The 23,154-nt window shown below is 50.1% G+C and overlaps 6 protein-coding genes across 6 annotated transcripts; 4 read left to right on the top strand and 2 right to left on the bottom strand.

Moving 5' to 3' along the window:
* Positions 1-245: 245 nt before the first annotated feature.
* PpBr36_05939 (uncharacterized protein) lies at positions 246-1,012 on the bottom strand (the record flags this gene model as incomplete). Its single annotated transcript, XM_029893087.1, has 6 exons — positions 246-263; positions 385-404; positions 495-534; positions 631-696; positions 774-848; positions 935-1,012. 6 exons carry the CDS (start codon positions 1,010-1,012, stop codon positions 246-248), a joined length of 297 nt encoding a protein of 98 aa, XP_029746129.1.
* A 1,355-nt stretch (positions 1,013-2,367) lies between these two features.
* Positions 2,368-3,227, top strand: PpBr36_05938 (uncharacterized protein; the record flags this gene model as incomplete). The annotated part of the gene is made up of 2 exons (XM_029893086.1): positions 2,368-3,063; positions 3,144-3,227. 2 exons carry the CDS (start codon positions 2,368-2,370, stop codon positions 3,225-3,227), a joined length of 780 nt encoding a protein of 259 aa, XP_029746130.1.
* A 2,514-nt stretch (positions 3,228-5,741) lies between these two features.
* PpBr36_05937 (uncharacterized protein) lies at positions 5,742-8,872 on the top strand (the record flags this gene model as incomplete). Its single annotated transcript, XM_029893085.1, has 5 exons — positions 5,742-5,867; positions 6,030-7,005; positions 7,083-7,303; positions 7,379-8,632; positions 8,723-8,872. 5 exons carry the CDS (start codon positions 5,742-5,744, stop codon positions 8,870-8,872), a joined length of 2,727 nt encoding a protein of 908 aa, XP_029746133.1.
* A 561-nt stretch (positions 8,873-9,433) lies between these two features.
* On the top strand, positions 9,434-10,431 carry PpBr36_05936 (uncharacterized protein; the record flags this gene model as incomplete). Its single annotated transcript, XM_029893084.1, has 2 exons — positions 9,434-9,669; positions 9,873-10,431. 2 exons carry the CDS (start codon positions 9,434-9,436, stop codon positions 10,429-10,431), a joined length of 795 nt encoding a protein of 264 aa, XP_029746134.1.
* A 651-nt stretch (positions 10,432-11,082) lies between these two features.
* PpBr36_05935 (uncharacterized protein) lies at positions 11,083-12,232 on the bottom strand (the record flags this gene model as incomplete). Its single annotated transcript, XM_029893083.1, has 2 exons — positions 11,083-11,363; positions 11,482-12,232. The coding sequence occupies 2 exons, from the start codon at positions 12,230-12,232 to the stop codon at positions 11,083-11,085; spliced, it is 1,032 nt and encodes a 343-aa protein (XP_029746131.1).
* Positions 12,233-21,129: 8,897 nt separating this feature from the next.
* On the top strand, positions 21,130-22,776 carry PpBr36_05934 (uncharacterized protein; the record flags this gene model as incomplete). Its single annotated transcript, XM_029893082.1, has 2 exons — positions 21,130-21,455; positions 21,528-22,776. The coding sequence occupies 2 exons, from the start codon at positions 21,130-21,132 to the stop codon at positions 22,774-22,776; spliced, it is 1,575 nt and encodes a 524-aa protein (XP_029746132.1).
* Between the last annotated feature and the right edge of the window lie 378 nt (positions 22,777-23,154).

Genomic DNA, 23,154 nt, shown 5'->3' with positions numbered 1-23,154 from the left:
AAACTAGGGCAGGCACTTATAGTATCCATATCATTCATATACGGATACCTTTCAAATAGTGTTAATAATTTGTGAGAGGATTTCGACCATTTCCCAACCGGACCCCTGCCCAACCTTATGCATATCACGATATTACAAGGTTGGAAAGACCAGAAGACACGGCTCAGGCACCACAAACTATAGGGTGCAAAATACAAAAAACAACCATGTAATCGCTTCACAACTTCCCTTTGACAAGACCAAGATTAACATTCCAAGAAGCACTAGATGAAGAACTTGGTTAGCAATGCACAGACGATAAGAACGCGAACTGTGGGCTGTTGCGGCGGAGATGCAACCATGCGTAAAGGCAGCACGACCGAATAGAGTACAGAGGCTACTCACAGAGCAACAGTCCTCAATGCCTGATGAATCGTTGAGTTAGCAAGACTGACATGTATTTTTTCTTTGTCTTTGTTCTACAGTAAAGATTAGGTAGTCAAATCTCCACTTACAATCACAGCACATGCAGCATGCACAGGCGGCCAAGAGACCCTATGCATCAACACCACCCATTGTCAGCAAAGCGTTTGAATGAGGCTGAAAATCACACCTGCGCAGTCAGGTTGCACCACAGGGGCTGATTCTTACAGCAAGACAGCCTTTACCAGCGCCACCGCTCTGTTTTTGCGGCTGGCCTTGAGGCGGCGGATGCTGCTGTAATCGATGTACACGAAGCATCAGCATATCACTCGGATTATCCGGCGTTTTTCATAACCGTGGTGGCAACAAACCTGATACTGCATCGGGGGACCCTGCTGGTAGTATCCGCCCTGGGGAGGAGGGCCGCCCTGAGGTGGATAGTATGCCTAAAGCAAGAAGGCAAGTGGGCTTGTTAACAAACTGCACATCTGGGCGACTTTGATCCAGTGCTAAGTTTATAGTAATAGCATACCTGCTGGGGCGGAGGAGGCGAGTTGTACTGCCCAGGAGGCGGGCCGCCCTGGTTGTTGTAGTAACCGGCAGCGCTCATCTTTACGATTGTCTGGTTGGAGAATGACTGAGCGCTAAAGCAAGCAAGTTGTGGTCTGTTGTCAGCGAATTGAATAAAGAAGCACAGCTCAAGATTGGTTCTTCAGCGAGCGAAAGAGAAGAAAATAGGGAACCGTTTCAGTGATAAAAGTTAACCGTCGTGGAAGTGGAGGGTAATCGGGCTGGCACGAGGACTGATGAGTTGAGTTGGATGACCGTGCCCAGACCAATGAGACGAGACGGGGTGGGGTACAAGTGGCCAACCTTCAGTTTGCCTGGTGACCAGGTGTGTGTGAATGACGAGGAGCCGCACCCTCACAGCCCGGAATGCTACCTACGACTAACGAGCTTGGCTTACCGGAGAAATTAAGTCTCCTTTCTTCACTGTACAGTGTTACCATTCTTCAATTACTGCCAATTCCGGAGATACTGCATCTACAGAAACATCCATAGATCCCAACGGCCGGCCACCTTGACCTCCGCTCCTTGAAGAACACGTCCATGCTGTCACCAGCACATGCATTGTTGAGATCCAGATGTGCTGTCGTAATCGCCATGCATAAACTACACTAATTGAACTAGACCCAGACTAAATTCTAAAGTCTTCCTCCGTCATCGCGTCACTAGACCACAGTCACAATCATACTGATTAACGGATATCTCTCTGAGTGTGGCTTTTTAGTTTCTGGTCTCGCCCATGTGTGCCTTTTTTTTTTTTTTTTTTTTTTTTTTGTTCCTGCTTGGCGGATCAGGCAATCATGCAGTGACTTGGCCTAAGAAATGCCGATCCATCAGGCTATTGGGAGGAAGGTTGAAGCGGCAGTGCCGCCAGTAGCGAACAGAGTCCCCGGGTTTGTTAAACCAATCAATGCCTGTAAGACATCTACGACAACTCTATTTTAGGTACCAAACAATTTAATTATAGGGTACCCTCCAGGCACATTTACGACTGAAAGATCTTGTAATAGGCTGTCCACCTATTCATTCATCTCAAAGCTGGCCAGCCCGTGGATTTGTGGGGGTGAGAGTATCGCAATGACGCTGCCGTTGATTTCTACCCCTTGCGCCCGCCAATGAGGGGCACGCCATTGGATTGCGAATTTCCACCCCGCCGATTATCGGGAGCAACGCTTTTGCCTCTGGCCCAGTTCGTCACTTTAAACACCTCACGACTCGGAAAGTGATAACCTCTCGCCTCACCAGGTACACACGACACAAATAATCGCGAGTTTTCGTAACTTCTGGAATCTGTCTTTCGACGACAGCTCCTAAGACGCGACTGTTGAGGACCTCCGCACGCACGACTAATCCTCTAGCATCCTGTCCACCCCACCTCGAAACATAACAAAAACGGAAATGTCAACGCTCAGAGATATCACCACTTTGGAGGAATGGGAGGCACACCTGGCCTCACTCCCGGCCTCAACTCTTCAAATTATATACTTCCATGCACCATGGGCGCCACCTTGCGCTCAAATGGCGACGGTTCTTAAGACCCTGGCATCCGAATACCCAGTAACCGACCCTCTTACGACCTCATGGGTATCACTCGACGCCGAGGACTTGAGTGACGTGAGCGAGACTTACGACGTCACAGCGGTTCCTTTCGTCGTTCTTTCGCGCGGCGGCAAGGTCTTGGAGTCCATCAGCGGGAACAGCGCCCAGCGCGTGCGCACCGCGATTGAAACGCACACTAGCGGCACAGGCTCCGGCGCAACCTCAGGAGATACTCCGGTGGCGGCTGGCGATGAGGCTGCCAAGGCCGAGGCTGCACCTCAGGACCCGGAGAAGCAGAAGGAGGAGCTGTTTAAACGACTGGCGGATTTGGTCAAGGCGGCACCGGTCATGCTGTTCATGAAGGGCACACCCAGCGCGCCGCAGTGCGGCTTCTCGAGGCAGCTGGTCGCTCTGCTGAGGGAAAATTCGGTCAAGTACGGTTTCTTCAACATCCTGGCCGACGACGAGGTCAGGCAAGGCCTCAAAGAATTTGCAGACTGGCCGACATACCCACAGCTCTGGATGGATGGCGAGCTGGTCGGCGGACTCGATATAGTGAGTTTCCTGTATCTGAATGTCCCCACATGTGTGAACACTCTTCGGTATCCATACTTACCGATGAATCTACCTTCTAGGTCAAGGAGGAGATTGGAAACGACCCGGACTTTTTCAAGGCCTATAGCGTCAAGGCCAGCACGGATGCTGCGGGTGCATCATAGACACTTGAGCAATACAACACACCCTAGCCACGAAACAGTTGACATAATTTGACCAGTACCATGCGCGCGGAGTGAAGGGGAAGTAGGACCTCCACTGAACATGGGTAGGCCACCATACAATGATACAAGAGAAGAGGCAAAAAGCAAAATAAAAATATTTAAAAAAAAGCCAGTCAAAATTCTTAATCGCGGTTCAAAGGTTCAGAGGAGGAAGAGTGTCAATAATGTGTTGGCCTTAAAATCGGACTCACTGGAGAACTCCAAATGCATGCCTTGCATGTATGGCTAGATAATAATTATTGTTCAGATTCGTACAATGTATTTTGCGGTTGTGGTTTGCACGTGCAGGGGATTGAAATATTGATGTTCAGCCTATCGGGAACAAAGTCTACTCTATAAGTAGTCGAGATTTGGCCATGGTGCCTATACTGGGTTGTGAAGCAGGGGGTTTTTACATCCGATATTTTGCATTGTCGAGACCTCATAGGGCTGCTGGCTCTTCGGCTTGGCACAAGGTCAATCTCGGTCATCGCCGAAACTGACAAGCAGCTGCATTCGTCGCTAGGGACCTTCCCTAGGCAAGGGATGAGCCTTGGCGAATCGGCAGCATTTCCTGGTATGACAATCAAACCACCTAGGACATACTCAATAAGGTTTTGGGCAAGCGGCAGTTGTACATAGTAGCTTGAATTGTATATGGTTACGGCACAATCGTTATGGGTCATTTTTCACGGGGCATCAAGACTAGTTACGTCTAGACCAGATCTATGCGGGCCTGCTTCTTGACAAATTGTCACCGCATGTAATAATAGCAATAGCAATAATATATATATACATGTAAAGAGAGAGAAAAAAAAAACGGAAGGAAGGCCTTTTCGTCAACCTACCAAATACAGTGCGGACCTAACATCACCCGGACTAGCAGCGAAAGGGTTTAGGCAAGGGTCTACCTTATCTTTCGAGCATAGAAGCGGGGCATTCCTTTCCTCCATGTCTACCTTAATTCGTATGTACCTGGAAAGCCTAGGTACCAAAACTGGGGACGGACTGACTGATTGGGCGTTGAACCCAAACGATGTCGAGCAGGGCCCCGCTAGCGGGCTTAAGACATTAACGCCGATGCAAGTTTTGTACGGTCGTACCGTAAGCTGCGACGGCATAATTGAATCCTTGACCGTATCCATGCCGAAAGACTCATCCCTTGCTTAGCTCTGGGTTTTGCCGTCATCGTCTTTATTTGCCCAAAAGCCCTAGAGACAAACGCTCTCTCCGACTGGTTGCGCTCAATTCCGCCTTACATCTACAAACTATACCACTTTTGCGCCATCGGGAATGCCCAGCAGAGGGTGACAGCAAAAGCAACGAACCCAAAAGTGGGAGGAGAAATGGGCGCAACGGCGTTCGCATCATATCATCTCCAGTCAGCTACCTGAAGGGCCCACCACAACCGATATCAGTGAGTTCAAACAACCATACTCTACTATCTATCCCTTCCGGGCTCTGCTACCGGTTGACACTGCGCTGTTTGGTCTTCACCAGGAGAAGCTACATGGTGATGAGCGATTAACATGTATCGAGGGAAGAAAACAGGCTCCCACGGCCGCTGTTGCAAACCAATCGAGAAGAGCTAGTCCCGCGCTCCATTTGGTCCCACCTCCTGCAACAAGGCACGTCGCCTTTTTTTTTTTTTTTTTTTTTTTTTTTTGAAAGTCCCCACGAGGTATACATCGGCTTTCATCGACAACATAACTAGTACCGTGACAAGCCCGTATACCGGGCCGGTCAAGCGTAGACACTCGCCGTACACCAGGCTCTTCTGCACAGACTGAGCTTACATTACACGCACTACATCGTGGCCACAAGGAGGGGCGGGAAGCCAGTTTGCGTTGAAGCAGAAATCGCCTCGCGCAACTCCTCCTTCGATGGTCGAAGCTTGCCCGGAGTATGAAGAGTGTCCTGGCTATAGCGACTAAGCTCACTGGGTTGCCTGATCCCTGACGTCAGCTGGGGAGGTAAGAGGGCAGCGCGGGAACACGGTTCGTGAGCTGAACTATTGAACAGCCGTGTGTTTGTTCATCTTGGAAGAGCTCTTAAAGATCCTTGTGTCTTCCAGCCAAGGGAGAGTTTAGGACGGAGATCTCCCGCCTTCGCGCTGCTAGCCGTCGCGGCGAGAGGTGTATGTTCAGGGGGATCGTGGTTCTTCTGCACATCCCACCAGACGTCATCCAAACTCATTGGCATGCATATCCCTTGGTTCCATCTCCAAGATACTGTTGGTCGCTTGACATAAGGACCCCTGAACGGTCATATCCGATAGTCACCGGCGCTTGACTTATATCAAATCCGCAACAAACTCCGGCTCGAATTAAGCGACCTCTTCGGTTGTTTGGTTCTGTTTGAGAATCCTAAACTCCGATATCTCGCCTCTTGTCGCCATTGCTGCGCCGACAACTCCTGTTCGATCCCGGAATTATCAAGTTACACGTCTATTCGGTGTAATATTACTCGCCCATCATGGCGCCTACTTCTTCTTCTACAACGCCGTCCTCGGGCGGGCACTCTCCCGAGGAACAGTTTCGAGTTGTGCGGAAGAGGAACCGAATCCCGCTCAGCTGTACGCCCTGCAGGACTAGAAAGTTAGTCATTTACTTTTTGTGCAATTCAAGTTTTCCCTTGAATTAGATCGATGAGCCGGCTACCGCATATTGTTCCAATTTGCCTTTTTAGTCACTGCCGTCCCATCAGCCCTCGGCCATGCTCAGATTATGACCCCATTTTGAAGTAATGCTAACCTTCGCCTAGATTGTAAGAAATCCCAAAAAGTGGGCATGTCACCACCTCCGCACGTACTCATTGCATTCTGCTCACTATCTTCGCGTATTCAGGAAGTGTGATAGGGCACACCCGTGTGGGAACTGCGTCAGGCGAGAGGGTAGTGATACGGGCAATTGCTCATACGCGACACCCAACGCTCGCAGCAGAAAGAACCAAAGTCAAAGCGCTGCCACTAGCCCAGATGACATGCAGAACCGTATTGACCGTTTGGAAGGCCTAGTACTAGCACTGATGAACGGCGGTGCCGTGGATACCGTTGCCTCGGCAGCAGCTACCGCAAGCACCGCTGCATCTGCCTCGACCGCGAGCTCAAGGGCACCTGCCTCAGGTGCCACGCCGACAACGAGCGCAAGCGTTACCTCATCCGCCAGAGCCGACCGAGAAGACTACCGACAGAGCGAGATGATGGAAGATGACGATGGCGACGAAAGTGACATCGATAACGGCTTGGCTACTTCTCTGGGAGTCCTAAAGGTAGACGCAGAGAAGGGCAAGGCCATGTATATTGGCACAGAGTCATGGCACACCATTCTGGCTAGCATCTCCGAAGTTAAGGATTACTTCATCGCTCACAAGAAGGAGCTGGAGAGCAGCTACGAAAAAGTACTTCAAAGCAAGCCCGCGTCGGCGCGGGAAGGACTGACATTCCTCTGCGGCGCTCCGCCGGCCACTGAGGTGGAACTCCGTGCAGAGTTGCCGCCCAAGTCGAGTATTTTGACACTCTGTGGGCGTTATTTCAACTCAATGGATGGCGCCGTCAACATTATACATGCTCCTACCTTCCATTCGATGCTCCGTGGTCACTGGCAGGATCCGTCAAAGACGCCTATAATGTGGATTGGAATGTTGTACTCGATTCTATGCCTGGCCATGTTGAGTTATCACAAGGTTGGCGATGAGCCGGCCGAGTGGAAGGGTCGATCGCTTGAGTTAGCTTCCGAATGTGAGTGATGAATGACCCTATTGTCACTGCAAGGAATGTAAGGGCTAGGGCTAATTCTTCTCTTGCACATTATTCAGACCGGTTACGGACAGTGCAATGTCTAGTCACGGCCGACTACACAAAGCCTTGTGCCTACACTGTAGAGACCATGCTTTTATATGCGTTTGGAGAATCCTCCTTGAGGTGGGACGCAGACTTCGGTCTGTGGCTGGTCAGCTCCGTGATCACAAGGATCGCATTCCGGATGGGATACCACCGGGACGGAAAATGGTTTCCCTCGATAACGCCGTTCGAAGCAGTGAGTAGCACTTCGCCCGAATAGACAGGTTGGAAATGGGTTGATCTGACGAACACAATTGTTTACCGAATATAGGAAATGAGACGAAGAGCATGGGCTCTGGTAAAAATGTGCGACGTCATGTTCTCAGCACAGGTGTCGTTGCCAAGCATGATCGGTGAGGATGATTTTGACACTGAGCTACCTCACAACATCTTGGATGAAGAGTTTGGACCCGAAACCAAGGTTCTGCCGCCGTCACGACCGCGGACGACGCCTACCCCAATAGCGTACATGATTGCAAAAGCAAAGCTCAGCCAGGAATTGAGCAATGTCCTAAAGGCAACAACACTCGTAAGCAGACAAGTGTCGTATGATGATATATTGCGATTGGACGCGAGACTGCGTGAAGTTGTTGCGGAGCTACCGCCGCACCTCAAAATGCAACCCCTGGATGAATCCCACGATCCCCTGACACTTATCATTGCCCGCATCAACATTGATGTGCTCGTGCAAAAGATCTTTTGCATCCTGCACCGCAAGTACCTCCCAAGGTCTCGAGAGAACCCGCGCTACGCCCACTCGCGGCGAACGGCCATTGAAGCATCCATGGATACGCTACGGCATCTGGAGACAATTTACCGCGAGTCGCAAGATGGCCGGCTACGGTCGCTCAAGTGGTACGTCACATCGCTCGTGACCAAGGAGTTTTTGCTTCCGGCCATGCTTATCGGACTGGACCTTCACTACGACAACCAAGCGGGGAGCTCGAGCCAGGGGCGCCACGATTCTCATAGCCAGCATTTCTGGACGCCACAGCAACGGGCGGAGATGATAAAGAGCTTGGAGATGGCACAGAAGGTCTGGGAAGGGCTCAAGGATAGCTCGATGGAGGCTTGGAAGGCGTCCAACGCGATCCGCATCGTGCTCGAGAAGATCAAGAGTCACCAAGCGCCATCTTCCGGGAGCAGTCGTGAAACCGATGTCAGCAGCGAACCAGGACCGAGAGGTTTTGAAAATAACCCATTCGGCGCGACGTCAGTAAGGGGTGGAACGATGCAGGGTCACTCGGCAGCAGTAACCTTGGGGATGCTGTCAGGGATAACACCGAGTACGACAGTCTCGCAGGATTCGGCCCAGAGCCCCGGCGGGACAGTTTACCGACCACCGCCACCGTTTGGCATGGATGCATTTGGCAACTTTGGATCCGGCACACCAGCAGCGATGGGAGTCGATATGAACATGGACATGTTTTCTGGTTTCGAAATGAACAACAATTCAACCTCTCCCTTTCCGTCCTTCATCGCCAACTCAACAAACGCGCCTGGTTTCCCTGTAAATTTTGACTGGGTAAGTTAATCAGATAGACTACCGAGCATGAGAGGCTGTTTTGCTTTGGGGTGATGGGTTAGGCTAACAGGCAAATGCCACCGTCATTAGGATGCCTTTGAAACTTATACGCAAACTACCAATTTTGCCGCTGACAGCTTCCAATTCCTTGGAGGCAACATTGCTGGGCCAGAAGCTGCTGCCGGGTCGGCGGAGGAACCCAGCTTTTCTTTCAACACTCAAGATATGCCAGGCAGTTAGACGGTATTTGGTTTGGGGATTTATGGATGAGGACAATTTGGCAACGTTTGGATTGGCGCTTTGGCAAACGATGATACGTTTCTATTCTTTTTTTTTTTTATTTTTTTTTTTTATGAGGGGCTCTAGGCCAGTAGGTGTAACTACTACTTATCATGAAACAAACACCAGAACAATGTACAGTATCAAGATGAATATCCACTCTGTTTTTTTGATCAGACACATTGGCTGTTATTTTGGGTTCGATTTTTTCCTGGACTTGATTAAAAGTTCCAGAGATATTGATTTGTATTTCTGAAGCGAACTGTTTAGTCTTGGCTGGCTGATAATTCTGCAGGGTAAGTCCACGCGATACTATGGGCACTCGCTTTAGTGGGGCTCATTGATAGCTGATGGGGAATGACGCAGGCAGTAGTAGCGACAGGAACAACGAGCGCAGAAAGTAGAATGACAGACTGTAGCTTCGCATTCACTAACTTGTTCCTCCAGATCATCCAACACAATTGCTAAGGAAGTTGCTTTGCTTTCCTTTTATTCAAAAACAATCTCCCAAAAAAAAAAAAAATGTACTCAATACCACCGGTACCGCCGCCCAAGTCGGGCAGCAGCCACGAGGCAAGTCGGATTGGCACACCCATCGCCGGTTTATCGCAGACACAGTCGCCACGCCCGGCGCCGGTGCCCAACTCGGCTGCAGATTCGACACTCCCCGAAGCCGCTTCCAGTTTACAAGTCGCCCGGCCCGAGCCAATAGAAGACCCAGGGGACCAATGGTTACCCAAGTTTCTCGAGGATAAATCGTGAGTTTATTTATTTATTTATTTTTTTATTTTCTCAAAATGGTTCTGCTCGTTTTGTTATGAACTTTTCATCTCGCCTTGGACATGTACACAAACGTCCAAAACAGTAAAACAACGGAGTTGCTGATCAAGTAATCCCAAACATCCCCCTTTTTTCCTCCGGGGGTGGGGATTCCTTTTCTTCTGTCTTCCTCCGAAAACAGAAAACAAGACCTGGCCGACATACTCTCCAGCCCATCACTCCTGTCCGCCCTGACGCACTCGCCCTGGACGGCGCACCCATCACTCTCGGCGTCGCACGCCGCGCTGCAGTCGACGCTGGCCGACAACGTGTCGCTGGCGCAGCACCTGTCGAGCACCGAGGCGCAGCTCTCGGCCCAGCGCGCATCGGCCCAGGCCCAGTTGCTGTCGACGCACGCCCTCGAGCGGCAGTGGCACGCCAAGCAGCGCGAGGCCGACGCCGCCTTGGCTCCCTTTGCCCCGGACGGTTTGTATCTGCGCCTGGCCCAGGCCGTGCAGGAGCAAGGGGCCGTGTGCGACGCCCTCGAGGAGAGTTTTCTCGAGGGCGAAGGAGGAGGAGGAAGGGGAGGTGTTGGTGGTGGTGGTGGCGGCGGCGGCGGTGGGGCCGAGGATGGGGATTTTGTTACCGAGAGGGAGGCTCTTGACTGGGTTAGGCGGTATAGGGAGGCTAGGAAGCGCTTGTACCTGAGGCAGGAGAAGAAGGAACGGTGGGATGAGGGGAGGGTTGGTGGATGGAGGTGAAAGTGGTTCTATGGGATTTTGCTGTTGGATTTCTGGAGGTTTGGTCGTGGCGTTGGCAGGGTTATGACGACCGGGGGAGAAACACAGGACTCTCGGGTCAACCCTCGAATCAGGCCACGGCGTAGAGGTTGAAGCCAGACGGACGATGAAGGGGAGCAGATACGTCCAAGCAGTTTTGTTACTTTTTCTCCATCTCTCGAACCCATATAAGCATGGAGGGGATTGTTCAAGAGCATGAGTTTTGATCTGTATGTCCTCGTTGCTGTTATGACCTGAAGCTACATGGAGATATGGAACGTGTGCAATCTCCATTGGCAGCATCGGGGACACCATTCATTTCTACCACTCGACAATGTCTTGCCTACTATGGATGTAACCTACCAAGCCCGCCATGAGCCGCTATATACTGCTATATTACCAAGTCATCCTCATGATCGCCCCAATCCCTTGCATAAACAAGTATGCCTCCTTTATCACCCCGTAGTCCAAAGCGGCCCCCTGACACAACCACCCCAGAAGTAATGACCTCCAGAGTCTTATATCCCCTTAAAAGCCACTCCATTTTATACCCAGAATATCACCTCACCTCGCCGGCGCCTCGCGAACAAGACAAGCTAAAATTCCAAACAGCCATGTTCCCCACATCCCGCCTCAGAGCATGCTGAAGGGGCTCCTCTTCATCTCGGGACTCCTTGGGCTCATCGGTAGGGCAAACAGTTCCTCTTCCGTATCACCAGCGTTATTAAAGCCGGCGGTGGGTGCACCCGGTCCTCCCCCGATCATTGCATCGAGAGACGCAACACCAGAGTTATTAGCCATGTTACCGGTACCGGTCGCCCTGTCAGGTGGCCCACGTCCCTGGAAAGCCAAAAATGATGGTACTGCCACGTCCGCTGCTTGAGGAGACAGTGACGAGACTTGAGCTTTCGAAACTAGAGCACGAGAAAATAAGAAGGAAAAAGAAGAAACTTGTCAGTATGGCTTCTACTGCAGTTCCACTTTAATATGCCAATGTCCTCGCAAAAAAAAAAAAAAAAAAAAAAAACTTACGTTGGGAAGCAGCAGCCAGCTCCGTAGGAGAAGTTGCAAGCTTTAACCCCTTCAACTTCTCACCCAGCTTTCCTCCAATCGGGGACCTTGGACTTGTCGGACTCGAAGGGCTGAGAGGCGCGGCCTGCTGCTTGGGCGCATACGACTCAGACAGGCCAAAGTGTTCCACTATCCAGTTCTTCTCCTGCAGCGCCATCTCTAGCCCGACGCTCTCCCCGTTGGACTTGGCTTCCCGGTCTATCTCGGCCTGCAGCTCCACTAGCCGCTTCTTGGCCCAGATGGTGTGAAGCACGCCCCGCAGCCCGACCTCCTGCCTGGCCTCTGCACCGAGCAGGGCCGGATGGAAGATTGCAGGCAGGGGCTTGGTTCGCAGCGGGTCCGAGGCGGCCCCAGCCCCGGTCCTGGAAATGGTCACCAGCGGCGGTATCGGAGCACCCGGCGGCAGCAGGAAGTAGACGCGGCGGTTTGACGAGCCACCCTCGGACGAGTCTGGGTCTCGGATCGGGAGCACAGTGGTCTTTCCTTCCCATGAGACCTGCCAGTCCTCCGTCTCTCTGCTGTCCGTCGCCTCCGAGGTTGCATCCCATTCCACCATGAGGATCTTGGTCCCCTCGTTGCCCTTATCCGTCTCGAATTCGAATCGTGCCAAAGCCGTGCCAGAGGCTGGGGACTCGACCACGCTCAATGGTTCCGCGCTTGCATCTGGCAGCCCGTCTTTCCTCACTGTAGGGTTGGATATAAGTGCAGCCATGGTTTCCTTTTTTTTTTTTTTTTTGCTCACACCTGGACAAGACGAAAGAACCAGTTTTCCCGTTGTTTCTTTTTCTTTTACTTGTTTGCCCAAGACGGAAATGTCAGGCGAATATACCTTGGAAGCCCCAACCTCAGATTAGCCGAGTTGGAACCATCCAAATAGAGAATCGAGTTTTAATGTGGTGCTCGTAGCCTCACCTCCCATATGATGTAAATGAGAAGCGTTATGACTTGGTCCGCAATGCTTGCACGGTTCGGGGATCAAAATATTTGGCGGCAGCAGGAAACCCGGAACTATTTGGATTGGTATAACCTCGTATGGTACGTCTCAATAATGATCGAATACAACCCCAGGTTTCTGATCAGATAGATGGATTCGATCGGCTGACCAAGTATGTTTAACTTTATTTCGTCACAAGCGAGTGACCATAAGAGACGTCGTTGGTTATCATATAGCAACTTTACCCGCGCATAGGTGAGTACCAGTTATGTGGTAAGTGGGTGAGGGGCAAAAAAGAAGAGAGAGTGACAAAAAGACAAGAAAGTATCAAAGCACAAGAGCAGGCTGAGGGTGATTTTTCGGACCGCTGGGTAAAATTTGGAAGATAGCAAGTTTAAAGTGATGGTATGAAGATTTGAGGGGCTTTTGTCAAACGATATGTTCGGTAATGACTTGGTGCATGAACACGGATGTCGGGAAGACCGGTATCAAAAGTCAGTGGAGGTGAGGGAGGCAAGGATATGTAGGCTTGCTTCAAAATGCAAACCAACGCAAACTGTAATTTTTATGTTACTGTCTGTCCCTGGGACGGGTTGGCATTTTCCCCCTTTCTTGTCTTCTTGGGCCTTCTTTTTTGTGGTTGCCGTCTATATTTATAGAATATATTGAACTAAGATATGGATGAAAGAAATTAAGAACAAGAGAAAGAAAGGGGGGAAAAGCAGAAGAGAGGGAGAGAGAGAGAAAGTGAGAAAAAAAAAAGAGCAAATAAATCCAAACACAACCAACAAACAAATCAACCACAGACAGGCTGCCAAAAATCCCAGCAGAGCGGTCAGGCCTTGATGACGGACGGTGAGGGGTCGTTTCGGAGGCAAGGAGACCATAGTCAGGCAAGGTAGGTAACAGTACCATAGGTAATATTGAACCCTGTCCTGGACACGTTCATTCTCACCCAGAGCTGAAAAGCTAGTCTTGGCTTCAGTAATCTCGACCGACCGTTCTGCCGGATAATGAGGGGGAGGCAAGGCATGAGAGGGCGGGCCGCATCAAGCACGATTGACGATCAGCTCTTGTTCTGTTGATGTCTTGAGTACCCGCGCCTGTATTTGGCTGCCATAAGTGTCCGGATGCCACGTGAAAGTAACGTGTTTCTCTCTCTCTCTCTCTTTCCTCCTCGGACATGTCAAAGAAAGCTGTTGATTTGATCAAGGATGATTCAATGTCGCTGCGCAGGTCTCGTTTGTACCTACCTCCAGGTGTATATTCAATAACAAAAGGAGAGGTGATGAATACCTCATGTAACCGCCTCGGTAGCTGTATAGGATATAAAACAAAAACAAAAACCTGCAGCTAATGCTGTGTGGTCGCTATTGTCCTCAATGCTTCTCACTATTTGCGTTCGCTCGGATCCCTGTCAAAAGGTCAAGAAAAAAGAACGTTTTGACCCGCAAACCGTCCAAACCCGCCCCCACACAACTGACTGCAGGCCTCAACTGTGCTTCTTTACGTGGTAACACATCCATCGCACTAGTTATGCTTTCTAAGGTGGCCCCTAGACCGTTTGAGGGAATTCGATTTCCGACCAATGCCAAAAATAGAACCCACAACGCCCCCCCGGAATTCCGGCCACAACAACCTTCCTTGACTTGCTTGCCAAAGCTGCTGTGACACGACAGAATGATAACAAAGCATTTGCTCGCTTCTCTCTCTCTCTCCACCGTACGGACCAAGTGTAAGTTTTTGTATCGATCCAGGAAAAAAAAATACGGTTCAATTTCTCAAAACGATCCAAATGTGTCCTTGGCCTTGTTAAGCTTGGGTTCATAATACCGGGACGGGGTTATTTTTCAGTCAAATAGCTTGGCACAAAAACCCCCATACTGTACTGCAGCCACTCAAGATTCCTTTACATTGTATAACAAACCAATACACCATCCATCACGTTATAACACATTGTCCATTTTTATCTACCAACACAAAACGCGCTTCATGCCTGCTTTTTACCGTCGGTCACACTGTTTATTAAGGGGTTCACAATGCAAGAAAAGACTTTGCAATTATGGGGCTTTCCGAGTCTGCCGTAATAGTAATACTTACTGTACCACCCGTAGCTCTGATATTACGTGGTATGATCCGCAATGCCATGCTTGGCGTATGGCAATACTTGATGCTTGTTGGAGATTCTGCAACATTGGAAAACATTTCATTGACTGAAGTCTTGGCGGGCAAGCGTATCCGTTCGAGCGGCGGGAATGCCGACGGCGAAGATCGGCAATATTTGCCGTATAGTCTGGCCGCAAGGGAGGATTTGGCTTGAAAATAAAAGCTTAAGGGTAGGAATTGAAGCTTTCGGGACGGTACTGCTACGCTGTGCGTCCCTTTCGGGGGGTTTTTGGGTCGGCAGGTACTTTTGTAGTTTGCCATTTGGTTCTGGATCTGCTTCACGGCACAATACGTTCGTTCGTGCCTCGTTAGCTGCTTCTAATCTAGGGTAAGCGTTTGCCCACTCTACCGGTACTGGCTGGACGGGCTGGTTGACGTTGCTCCCTGACTACCTCCTGCCCTAGTCTCCCATAGCACCAGAACTAGCAATCGTGAGCAGGTGGGGGGCAGCCGAACCCACGCCGAAAAGTCCGTCGGGATATCGCAACTCAGCCGCAACTGCAAGCTGGCGCAGTGGCGTTCGGACTATGTGGGACTGTGTGCTTCATACAAAGTAGATGACAAGGATCCGACCCTGTGAGAACTGCAAAGAAGCATGTGCCCATGGCGTATATTTATTAATAGCAGTAAAATACTGTAACTCGGGCTAACGCGGGCAAGGCGGAATGGGAAACTATGCGAAAATTAATTGGGACGGCCCAGGTGTGTTGAGGAAAAAAAAAAAGAAGATAAAATTTCAATGACAGGGCCAGACAGCTCAATAGCCATCGAGAAGTTACCTCGATAGAGTCTCACAGGGCTATATTGCGCTTTTGCTCAGTATCGCGATCTGTAATGATGATATTCAACGGCCGAACGTTTGACCAAGACGCCGTCTGGTAGCAGCGGACGATTTATCGTCGATCTTGGTGGCCAACCCATAAATTATGACGAGCTTTGAAGTCGATTCCGATGGATTTTGGTGTCAATTTGAGATTGGTCCTGCGGGAACGCCTTCGGGAGGTTTCTATTCTGTGGCTTGCTCTATAGGTGCTCGCAGTCGGCCTTTGGAAATGCTTACAAAATGCAGTCTCGACGGCAACTGTTCGGCAGACAGACCGATCGATTTGATTGGTTTGAGGTTGCACATTTCTGAGATATCATGACACATTGAACTGATGTATCTCATTTTGTGCATCCTCTTTCTATTCTACAAGATCACCAAGTGACTGCCCTTCTGGATAGCCAAGGTGGAGTGTTTTTTTTTTTTTTTTCACTCACAAAGGGGGCCTTTTGCGGGGTTCGGGTTTACATGAATCAGTGGCCATCGGACCGAAAGAAACGGATTAAACAAGGAACAGAAGAGAAAAAAAAAAGATAGAGAAACGTCCCGGCTCCAAAGGTCCGATATGTGCTATTTTTCTCTCTTCTTCTTCTTCTTCTTCTTCTTCTTCTTCTTCTTCTTCTTCTTCTTTTGTGCGTGTGTGTGTGTATGTTCATGTTTGCATCGGCCCAGAGGCTGAGCAATAACGGGTGAACCAGATTTGAGGGAAACAAAGATGCAGACATTTTCGACAATGTGCCTATCTGTCTGGACCTTCTTGGCATCATGACACCACTGATTGCATGTCTCGGGCATAGACGGACCGACTCGTGCAAAGAAAGGATGAACGCAGGCCGGGTCATTTAGCTGCGAAGTTTCTGCGACCAGGGCGGAGCGTGATGCAAAAGGCCCTGCAAATCACACTTGAAGGCCCGATAGCATGGGGTTGGACGAAAAAAAAAAAAATCATGACAAAGTGAACTGGAGCATGCGGACATGGGATAATTATGACATTAAAGGACGGAGACTCTACGATACAATCACGTACAGCTATCTAATCAGGTCACCTAGCTCAAGCTACCTGCATAGTAAGGTTACCTTTTAGGTGACTTAATGTTGCTCCATGACCTCCACAGCGGTGGAGCACTGGAGAGTGGATGACAGCGGCCGGCAGAGCAAAGTACCTAGGGTCCCCGTGAAAAGAAGGAGAAAAAATGGGGGAACAGAAAAACATGACTACAAGCAGTGGGGCCTGATTCTGTCTATCCAGTCATAATTTGGTATTAAAAACATGGGCCAAAAACTTGGAATATCAGCGAATTTTACGGATCGTCTTATCTTGGCAAGGCAGGCAGTCATCAATCAAGTTGGTGTCGCTCGAATTTCTGGAAGCCATACAAAGTTCAAAAGTCAATCAGCCAACCCCGGCCAGTAAGGCAAACCCAGGCACCCGTAGGTAAGGTATGTTTTACTAGGGAACCGAGATAGCCAGAAAGGCCGGATATAGAAATGGAAGTGATAAGGAAAGCAGCTTGCGTTCCTTGACCAATCAAACCGACTTGTTCAACAAGCGCTGAAAACCCGCACCGGAGAAAAAAAAAAAGAGATAGAGAGGGAGAGAGGGAAAAACAAAAGATACTGACCGGAGAAGCGCCGCAAGGGGGACTTCCTGTCTGACTACTGGCTGCTTCTCTCGCTTCATCAGACCGCCATCATTTTAGGAGCGCGATTGACAACCAACACATTCCTGACGGGAAAAAAGAACCCCCCGGGAGCGATCGAAGGGAATCAATCAATCGCTTAGGATGGGACGCGAAGGCACAAGCCCTCGGCTGGCTGGCCGCGTACCTCCTGCATTGTCAGTTAGCTTTTCCTGGGCTTGTTGGGTGGCTTGATATAGCCTCATGCCCCTCGGCACCGAAAGCCACGATCATCTCTAGTCTGTACGGGGCCCTTCGATGACCCCGGGGGGTTTTGATCAGGCCATCGTGGGCGAGAATTTCTTGGTGTTTTTGTGGATGAGAGTTTGTCGAACACACACCTAGTCTAAGCATTATCTCATGATCTCATAAGGTACAATGTCTTTTTTTTTTTTTTTTTTTTTTTTTTAGGGGCTGTTCAAACAAGGCTCGACAAGCAATAGTGTCCCGGGTAACCCCTTCGACCAAAACGACCGACTTGATACGGTCATACAGTTTAGAGCCTCTTCGAGTAGTAAACTTTCTCGAAGCTAGGCCGAACAAGAGGCAGAAAAAGGCTTGCCGCGAGCCAGACGCGAGCCATTGGATGTGAATCACTATCCCAGGTATAGTGCCTGATGATGAGTGCTGACGATGCGATGTGATGCGATCTACATCAAGATGGCGCAACGACGGCCCTTTGGGGGGTTGGGAATACCAAAACCGGTCTCCCAGGTTGTGTATCGGCTGCATCTTAATTAATTAATGCACCTCCAAGTTAGGTTGTGTGATCTCGCTGTCTATCTGACCGGCCACCCCTCGCCGTGTGTCCATTAAGCTGCCGGCAGTGTTATCCCTTTGTAGCATCGACGAGTCTCGGCCTTGCCGTTGCGGGTAAACGTTTTTTTTTTTGTTTGATGTCGAAAGACTCTATTCTCAATGATGTAGCTGAAAGATACAATACGAGAACTAGTGAAAGGCTGACTGATACTCATGTTATATTTCATCTCAAGAGGTGAGAAAAAAAAGTACAGCATCTCCACACACAGACGTAAACATCGACTTGCTGTCAACTGAGCGAGATGGAGACGCCAGTCAAAGAGCCGAAGAGGCGAAATGAGATAGATAGATGGCCGGAAAAGCCGTCGGGTGTTCTAAGTCTGTCTTTCAGCCCAACAGGCTCTGGGCCCCTCCCAAAAAGTCAGGTCATGACAGTAAGACATTTATTTCTTGTTCCGTTCATTATCCGCCTGCGTTGCGGTAAATCCGTTTCTCCAAGCACGTTCGAGTGGATGGACGGATGGCTTGCATGCCATCTGCATATCCGCAAGCATGGGCACAAAGAGCCGAGAATGAGACAATCGGACCCTTCCTTTTGTTTGTCTATTGGCATTTATCACCACCTTTTGCTTCTTTAAAAAGCTGAGGTCAGCAGGCGCAGATTAATCTACTGTACTGGGATGCAGACTCGCGGCTAAATTGTGACCTGCGGAGACTTTTCCCTGTCGCGGAATCCACCAAAGCTCGGGTCGGCCATGGCTCTTTTTCGTTTTTATTTCTTTGTTTTGTGTTCTCGCCCGCGGGTTTGAAAGGCGCAGGCAAGAAGCGGGAAACCACATCCTCAATTCCGATAAACAACCCTCGGGAAATTAATTTACAAGAAAAAAAAAAAAAAGCCTGGTTCTTGTCGAGAGGTAAATAAATGGCCGCGATTTAAAACCGTCAGGTGCAGGTTCATGAATTTGTTCACCCACTCGGCCGTACTCTGTAAGCACTATTACCACGTAGATCGTGCTAGAACAATTTAACATAAGTACCTGGGAGTACCTAACAAGTGGTGAGTGAATGTTTTCGCCTGTGAAGAATGCAATGCAATGCAGGTTGAGGCCAAGCCAAGATAGACCCCCAGAGTGTGATTGAGCAAAATTCGAGATTTCATCAAATAAACCTGAACAGGGCCGAATCGAGAGCCGAGCCGGTCTGCAGGTCCAATCATCAACGGTGGTAACCAAACTGGGATGCCACGACGTCCACCAATGGGGAGATACTCGGAGAATTCCTTGGCTCTGGGTTGTTTTGTCTACAAGTAGGTTTACAAAAGATGGACCTAGTAATAAATGCGGGTGAAGTGCCTTTCAGCGTTGCAGTAAAAGTACTATTACGTCGCAGCCCGTTGTGACTCTATGTACCACCTACCTACCTTACATAGCTACTACTGGGAGGGGGGGGTACTGAACGTAGTAATGTAGGGTCGGTCGGTTGGTTGGTCGGTCGGTCTGATTGATGTCTTAGGTTTCCTCGTCTTTTGTTCTTTTTATTTTTCGGTTGTTTTTCCTCGCCTGGCTCTCGCCCACGCGGGCTTGCCCGCCAGGTGGGCTGGCTCGAACCCCTCAGCCAAAAGTGGACCAACATCTGGGTCTAAAATCCTCCCCACAATGAGGCCGAGCACGCCTCCGCCGCCCCGGTACAGTACTGCAAACTAGCCATGGCCTCCTGCACTTTGGCAGAGGCAACCTCACACAGATTGTTCACAGCAGCAGTGAGCAAGTGGCAGCCCAGCACACCCCCCTCCCCCTTTCCCACAAGTTGAACCCACCCCCATCAAAAAAAGGCATACTTGCTCTTTTTGTCCGACTGCCCCGTCCCCGTTTTCGTCCCACGAGCGCTCGCTGTGCTATCAGACAGATCCCACCACACATGCCAATTAAAGTGCCAACAAAAAAAGAGAAAAGACACATATCTCCGTCCAGATAACCAAAAGCTGGACACGGCTTCACTCACTTGGACTGCAGCTTGCATGCGATTGATTGCTTGTGAGCTTCCTGCAGTTAAATCAATCCACAATCTCGCATCTTAAAGCAGTCGAATTATAAGTCAGTCTACCGACTTCTGCGAGCAACCGCCCGGTTTATGCTGGCTCCCCACCCATTACCCGTACCGACCCAATAATCACCGTTGTACCGCCGGGCGCGCACTCCATTCGCTCGTTATCTTGGGTGCCTCAAGTCTCTCCAGTCTCTTTCTCTTGTTCTCATTCAGAATACCTCTCCTTCTTCCCCGGCGTCTTCGAGCAATTCGGCAAAGTCGCACCAGAACGCACGAATAAAGAGCGCGCAATTAACGACCCGGTCGACAACGATTCGATCAAAGCGATCCGACGACGTAACGACCGACCGGGCCCGAATCACCTTGGCGAGGCAAAGAGAAAAGAAAGGGGGAATCTGGGGAAAGATCGTGAGATCCACTGCGTGACAGTCCGAGCCCTAGATCAATCTTTCCAGCCGACGATAAACCTACCTAGGCCTATTGTCCTCAGTCGGTCGCTATCGCCCCATTTCCCTCATAATCTGGCGGCATATTCGTGAAGCGACCCGACTCAAGGAGCCTGCACGACTACCTATCTGAGGCACCTATCATTCTATCGTGTGTGCGACTTGTGCCTCTGTCGTCTCATCCACAACTATCGCACAGACATTAATCAAACGAAGCGGTTCGACAAAGCAACCCACGGCTCTCGGTTCTGTCAATCGTTACACGCCCACTCGTTTTAATATTCCTTTGATCCTTACTTCAGCCCAGCTTTCAATCCCAGGCGCCTACTTGGAGCAGGACTCTTTGGTCGGGAAGCATCTTGCCTAACTATCCCAGACAAGAATCATTGGCTGCAACATTGATTCTAGTCAAGTCAGAAACCAAAGGGTTCAAGTCCAGAGAGGATCTTGACGAACCTGACCACGGTGACTACGGGACCGATACACAAACCCGCCCATCGCTCCGCCGGCGCAACCCATTCTAGTTATTCACAATCCTTAGGCCAGTTGTCCCTTGTCGACTCGCAGGTCCATCACGAAGTCCCGACTGTTAGATGCTCAAATATGCTTGATTTGAGGCCCGCGACATCTATAATCACCTACGGCCCAACTGTCGAGTTCTGGGTCACTCGATAACGGGGTTTCAGGCCAACAAATCAACCAGTCCTTCGCTTCTTCCTCGTTTCGCCTTCTCCGAGACGCCACATATCCGACACTATGGCCACCCCACGGCATATCCCGGCGGATCATTTACATATAACCGAGTTTGCATCCCGGACATATTTCGACAAGCTCAACCAGGAAAACAAGTCGAATACCACCCATGAAACGCAGACGTCACAGCCGGGACCTTCAATAGCGCAGTCGGAATTTATACTACCTCTGCGGCAACAGAAAGCTTTTGACGCATCTGAAGCTGCTCATCCCGAAGCGCCCAAGAAGAAGAAGGCATTTAGGTTCTGGTCCTCGAAACATGCGGCCTCGTCCATAGTCGGGTCGGACCCCAGCTTGAGCCAAGTCTCGGCTGATGGCTCAAGAACAAGGTATGGGACTTGGGCTCTCTTGGAGATATTTTGATTGTGATTTGTAGGCTAACGAGGTCATGTCAACCATAGCCTACCGTTCGACCAGCTCTTTATCGCATTACCCGTCGAGTTGCAGGTTGAGATCGTAGCTTCGTTGCCACTTTCCGATATCTTGAATCTCAGGTCAGCATCACGAGCATGGCATAGCATGATAACATTAAACGAGGTGCCGATTGCCAGGTATCACCTGGAAAACAACACTCCCGCATACGCCAAGAGGCTGTATCCGTTGCCTGACGGTGCAAAACCAAACTTGCACCATCTCTGCGGTATATGGCACCGCCTCCACGTGGCAGCCAAGTTGGCATATTTTATTTGTGAGAGAGTCACCAAAGAGATATTCTTGAGGGTTACCGAGATAGAGAGGCGCGAATTTGCTCCCTCATGGGAGCGCATGCGGCGGCGCCTCATCCCGCTCATCTTTACTATTTTCCACTTTTTCGAGACGTACAGAGAACGGCACCTCCAATATCTTATTGATAACAAGGGAGTCGGCTTACGTCATACACCATATACACTCAACCCTATCGAGGTCGAGGTCATGAACATGTACGATGATCGCACACTGCTGCATGTGCATCAGGTTTTTCCTCTGGTGGTTTCGTCATTCTGCAGAAGATTACGGCCACCATCATACGCCGGTAGGGTCGAGCGGACAGTGAGAGGTTACCTGAGAGAGAAGCCAGCGGATGAGGTTCATGTTGCTGCACTCATCGTCGGCGGCTTGCGCCAGGTTGAAAAGTTTTGGGAGGTCAAGGGGTATAACACTCGTCGGACCGTGGTCGATAATTGGTACAAGAGCGTCAGCCAGCCAACGGCACCCGAACCAACGATATCATCCAAAACCAAGCGAAGTTTGATGGGTTTGGGTAGGAAAAAGTCTATGGCAGCGATTCCCAAAGACAACAAGCCCAGTGAAGGCTCATCAGCAGCTACACGGGGATCGATAGACTCGGGATATGGCAATGTAAACAACCCCATATTCACAACCAGCCTGGCTGAGGGAATGCCCATGGCTACTTTACCATGGGAGCACCTACAGATGTTGGTTCCGGACCTGCCACCTCTACAACAGATGTGGCTCCATACTGCCGAAGCCTTGATCCTGGATCGCAAGATCGTTCAGCGTCCGGCAGAGATCAAACGAAACGCGCAGATGATGTTGGAGCTCATCAGCGAAGGTGGCATGGCCGAGGAGGACCAATGGTGGTACGGACAAGGGGGTTCAGACTCGATCAGGCCACCACTCGAGTCGATAGAGGACGACCCGCTCGAATAAGCCATGGCCGAGTTGCGCGCCGAGATGTGAAAGTTTTTTTGACGGCTTTCCCGACACAAACATGACTAGTCTTTCATTATTATTTCCTTTGTATGAACATAAAGCATTCCAGGAGTTTTCGGTTCCTCAGTTTTAAGAAGAGGATTGATTATATTGTCCCCCCCGAGCGTTCTTGGGGCACCAGGGGAAGGCGCGCAATTTATTTAGCGTCATGCTTTGTCATTTTCTTCTCTTTTGTCTTTTGATTTGCAAAATACCTTTTCTTTACTCTCTGCCTTTTTGGCCATGAAATACATGTGTCTCTTTGTCTCTGAATCTCATGTGTTGTTATTATTTCTTGGATACATTCCTGTTTCGTCAGACACAATTAGCAGCAAT

This window comes from Pyricularia pennisetigena (genome assembly GCF_004337985.1).
Source record: "Pyricularia pennisetigena strain Br36 chromosome 4 map unlocalized Pyricularia_pennisetigena_Br36_Scf_6, whole genome shotgun sequence".
Classification (NCBI taxonomy): domain Eukaryota; kingdom Fungi; phylum Ascomycota; class Sordariomycetes; order Magnaporthales; family Pyriculariaceae; genus Pyricularia; species Pyricularia pennisetigena.
Note: the sequence above shows the minus strand (reverse complement) of the source record. Positions and strands in the feature narration are given on the sequence as shown.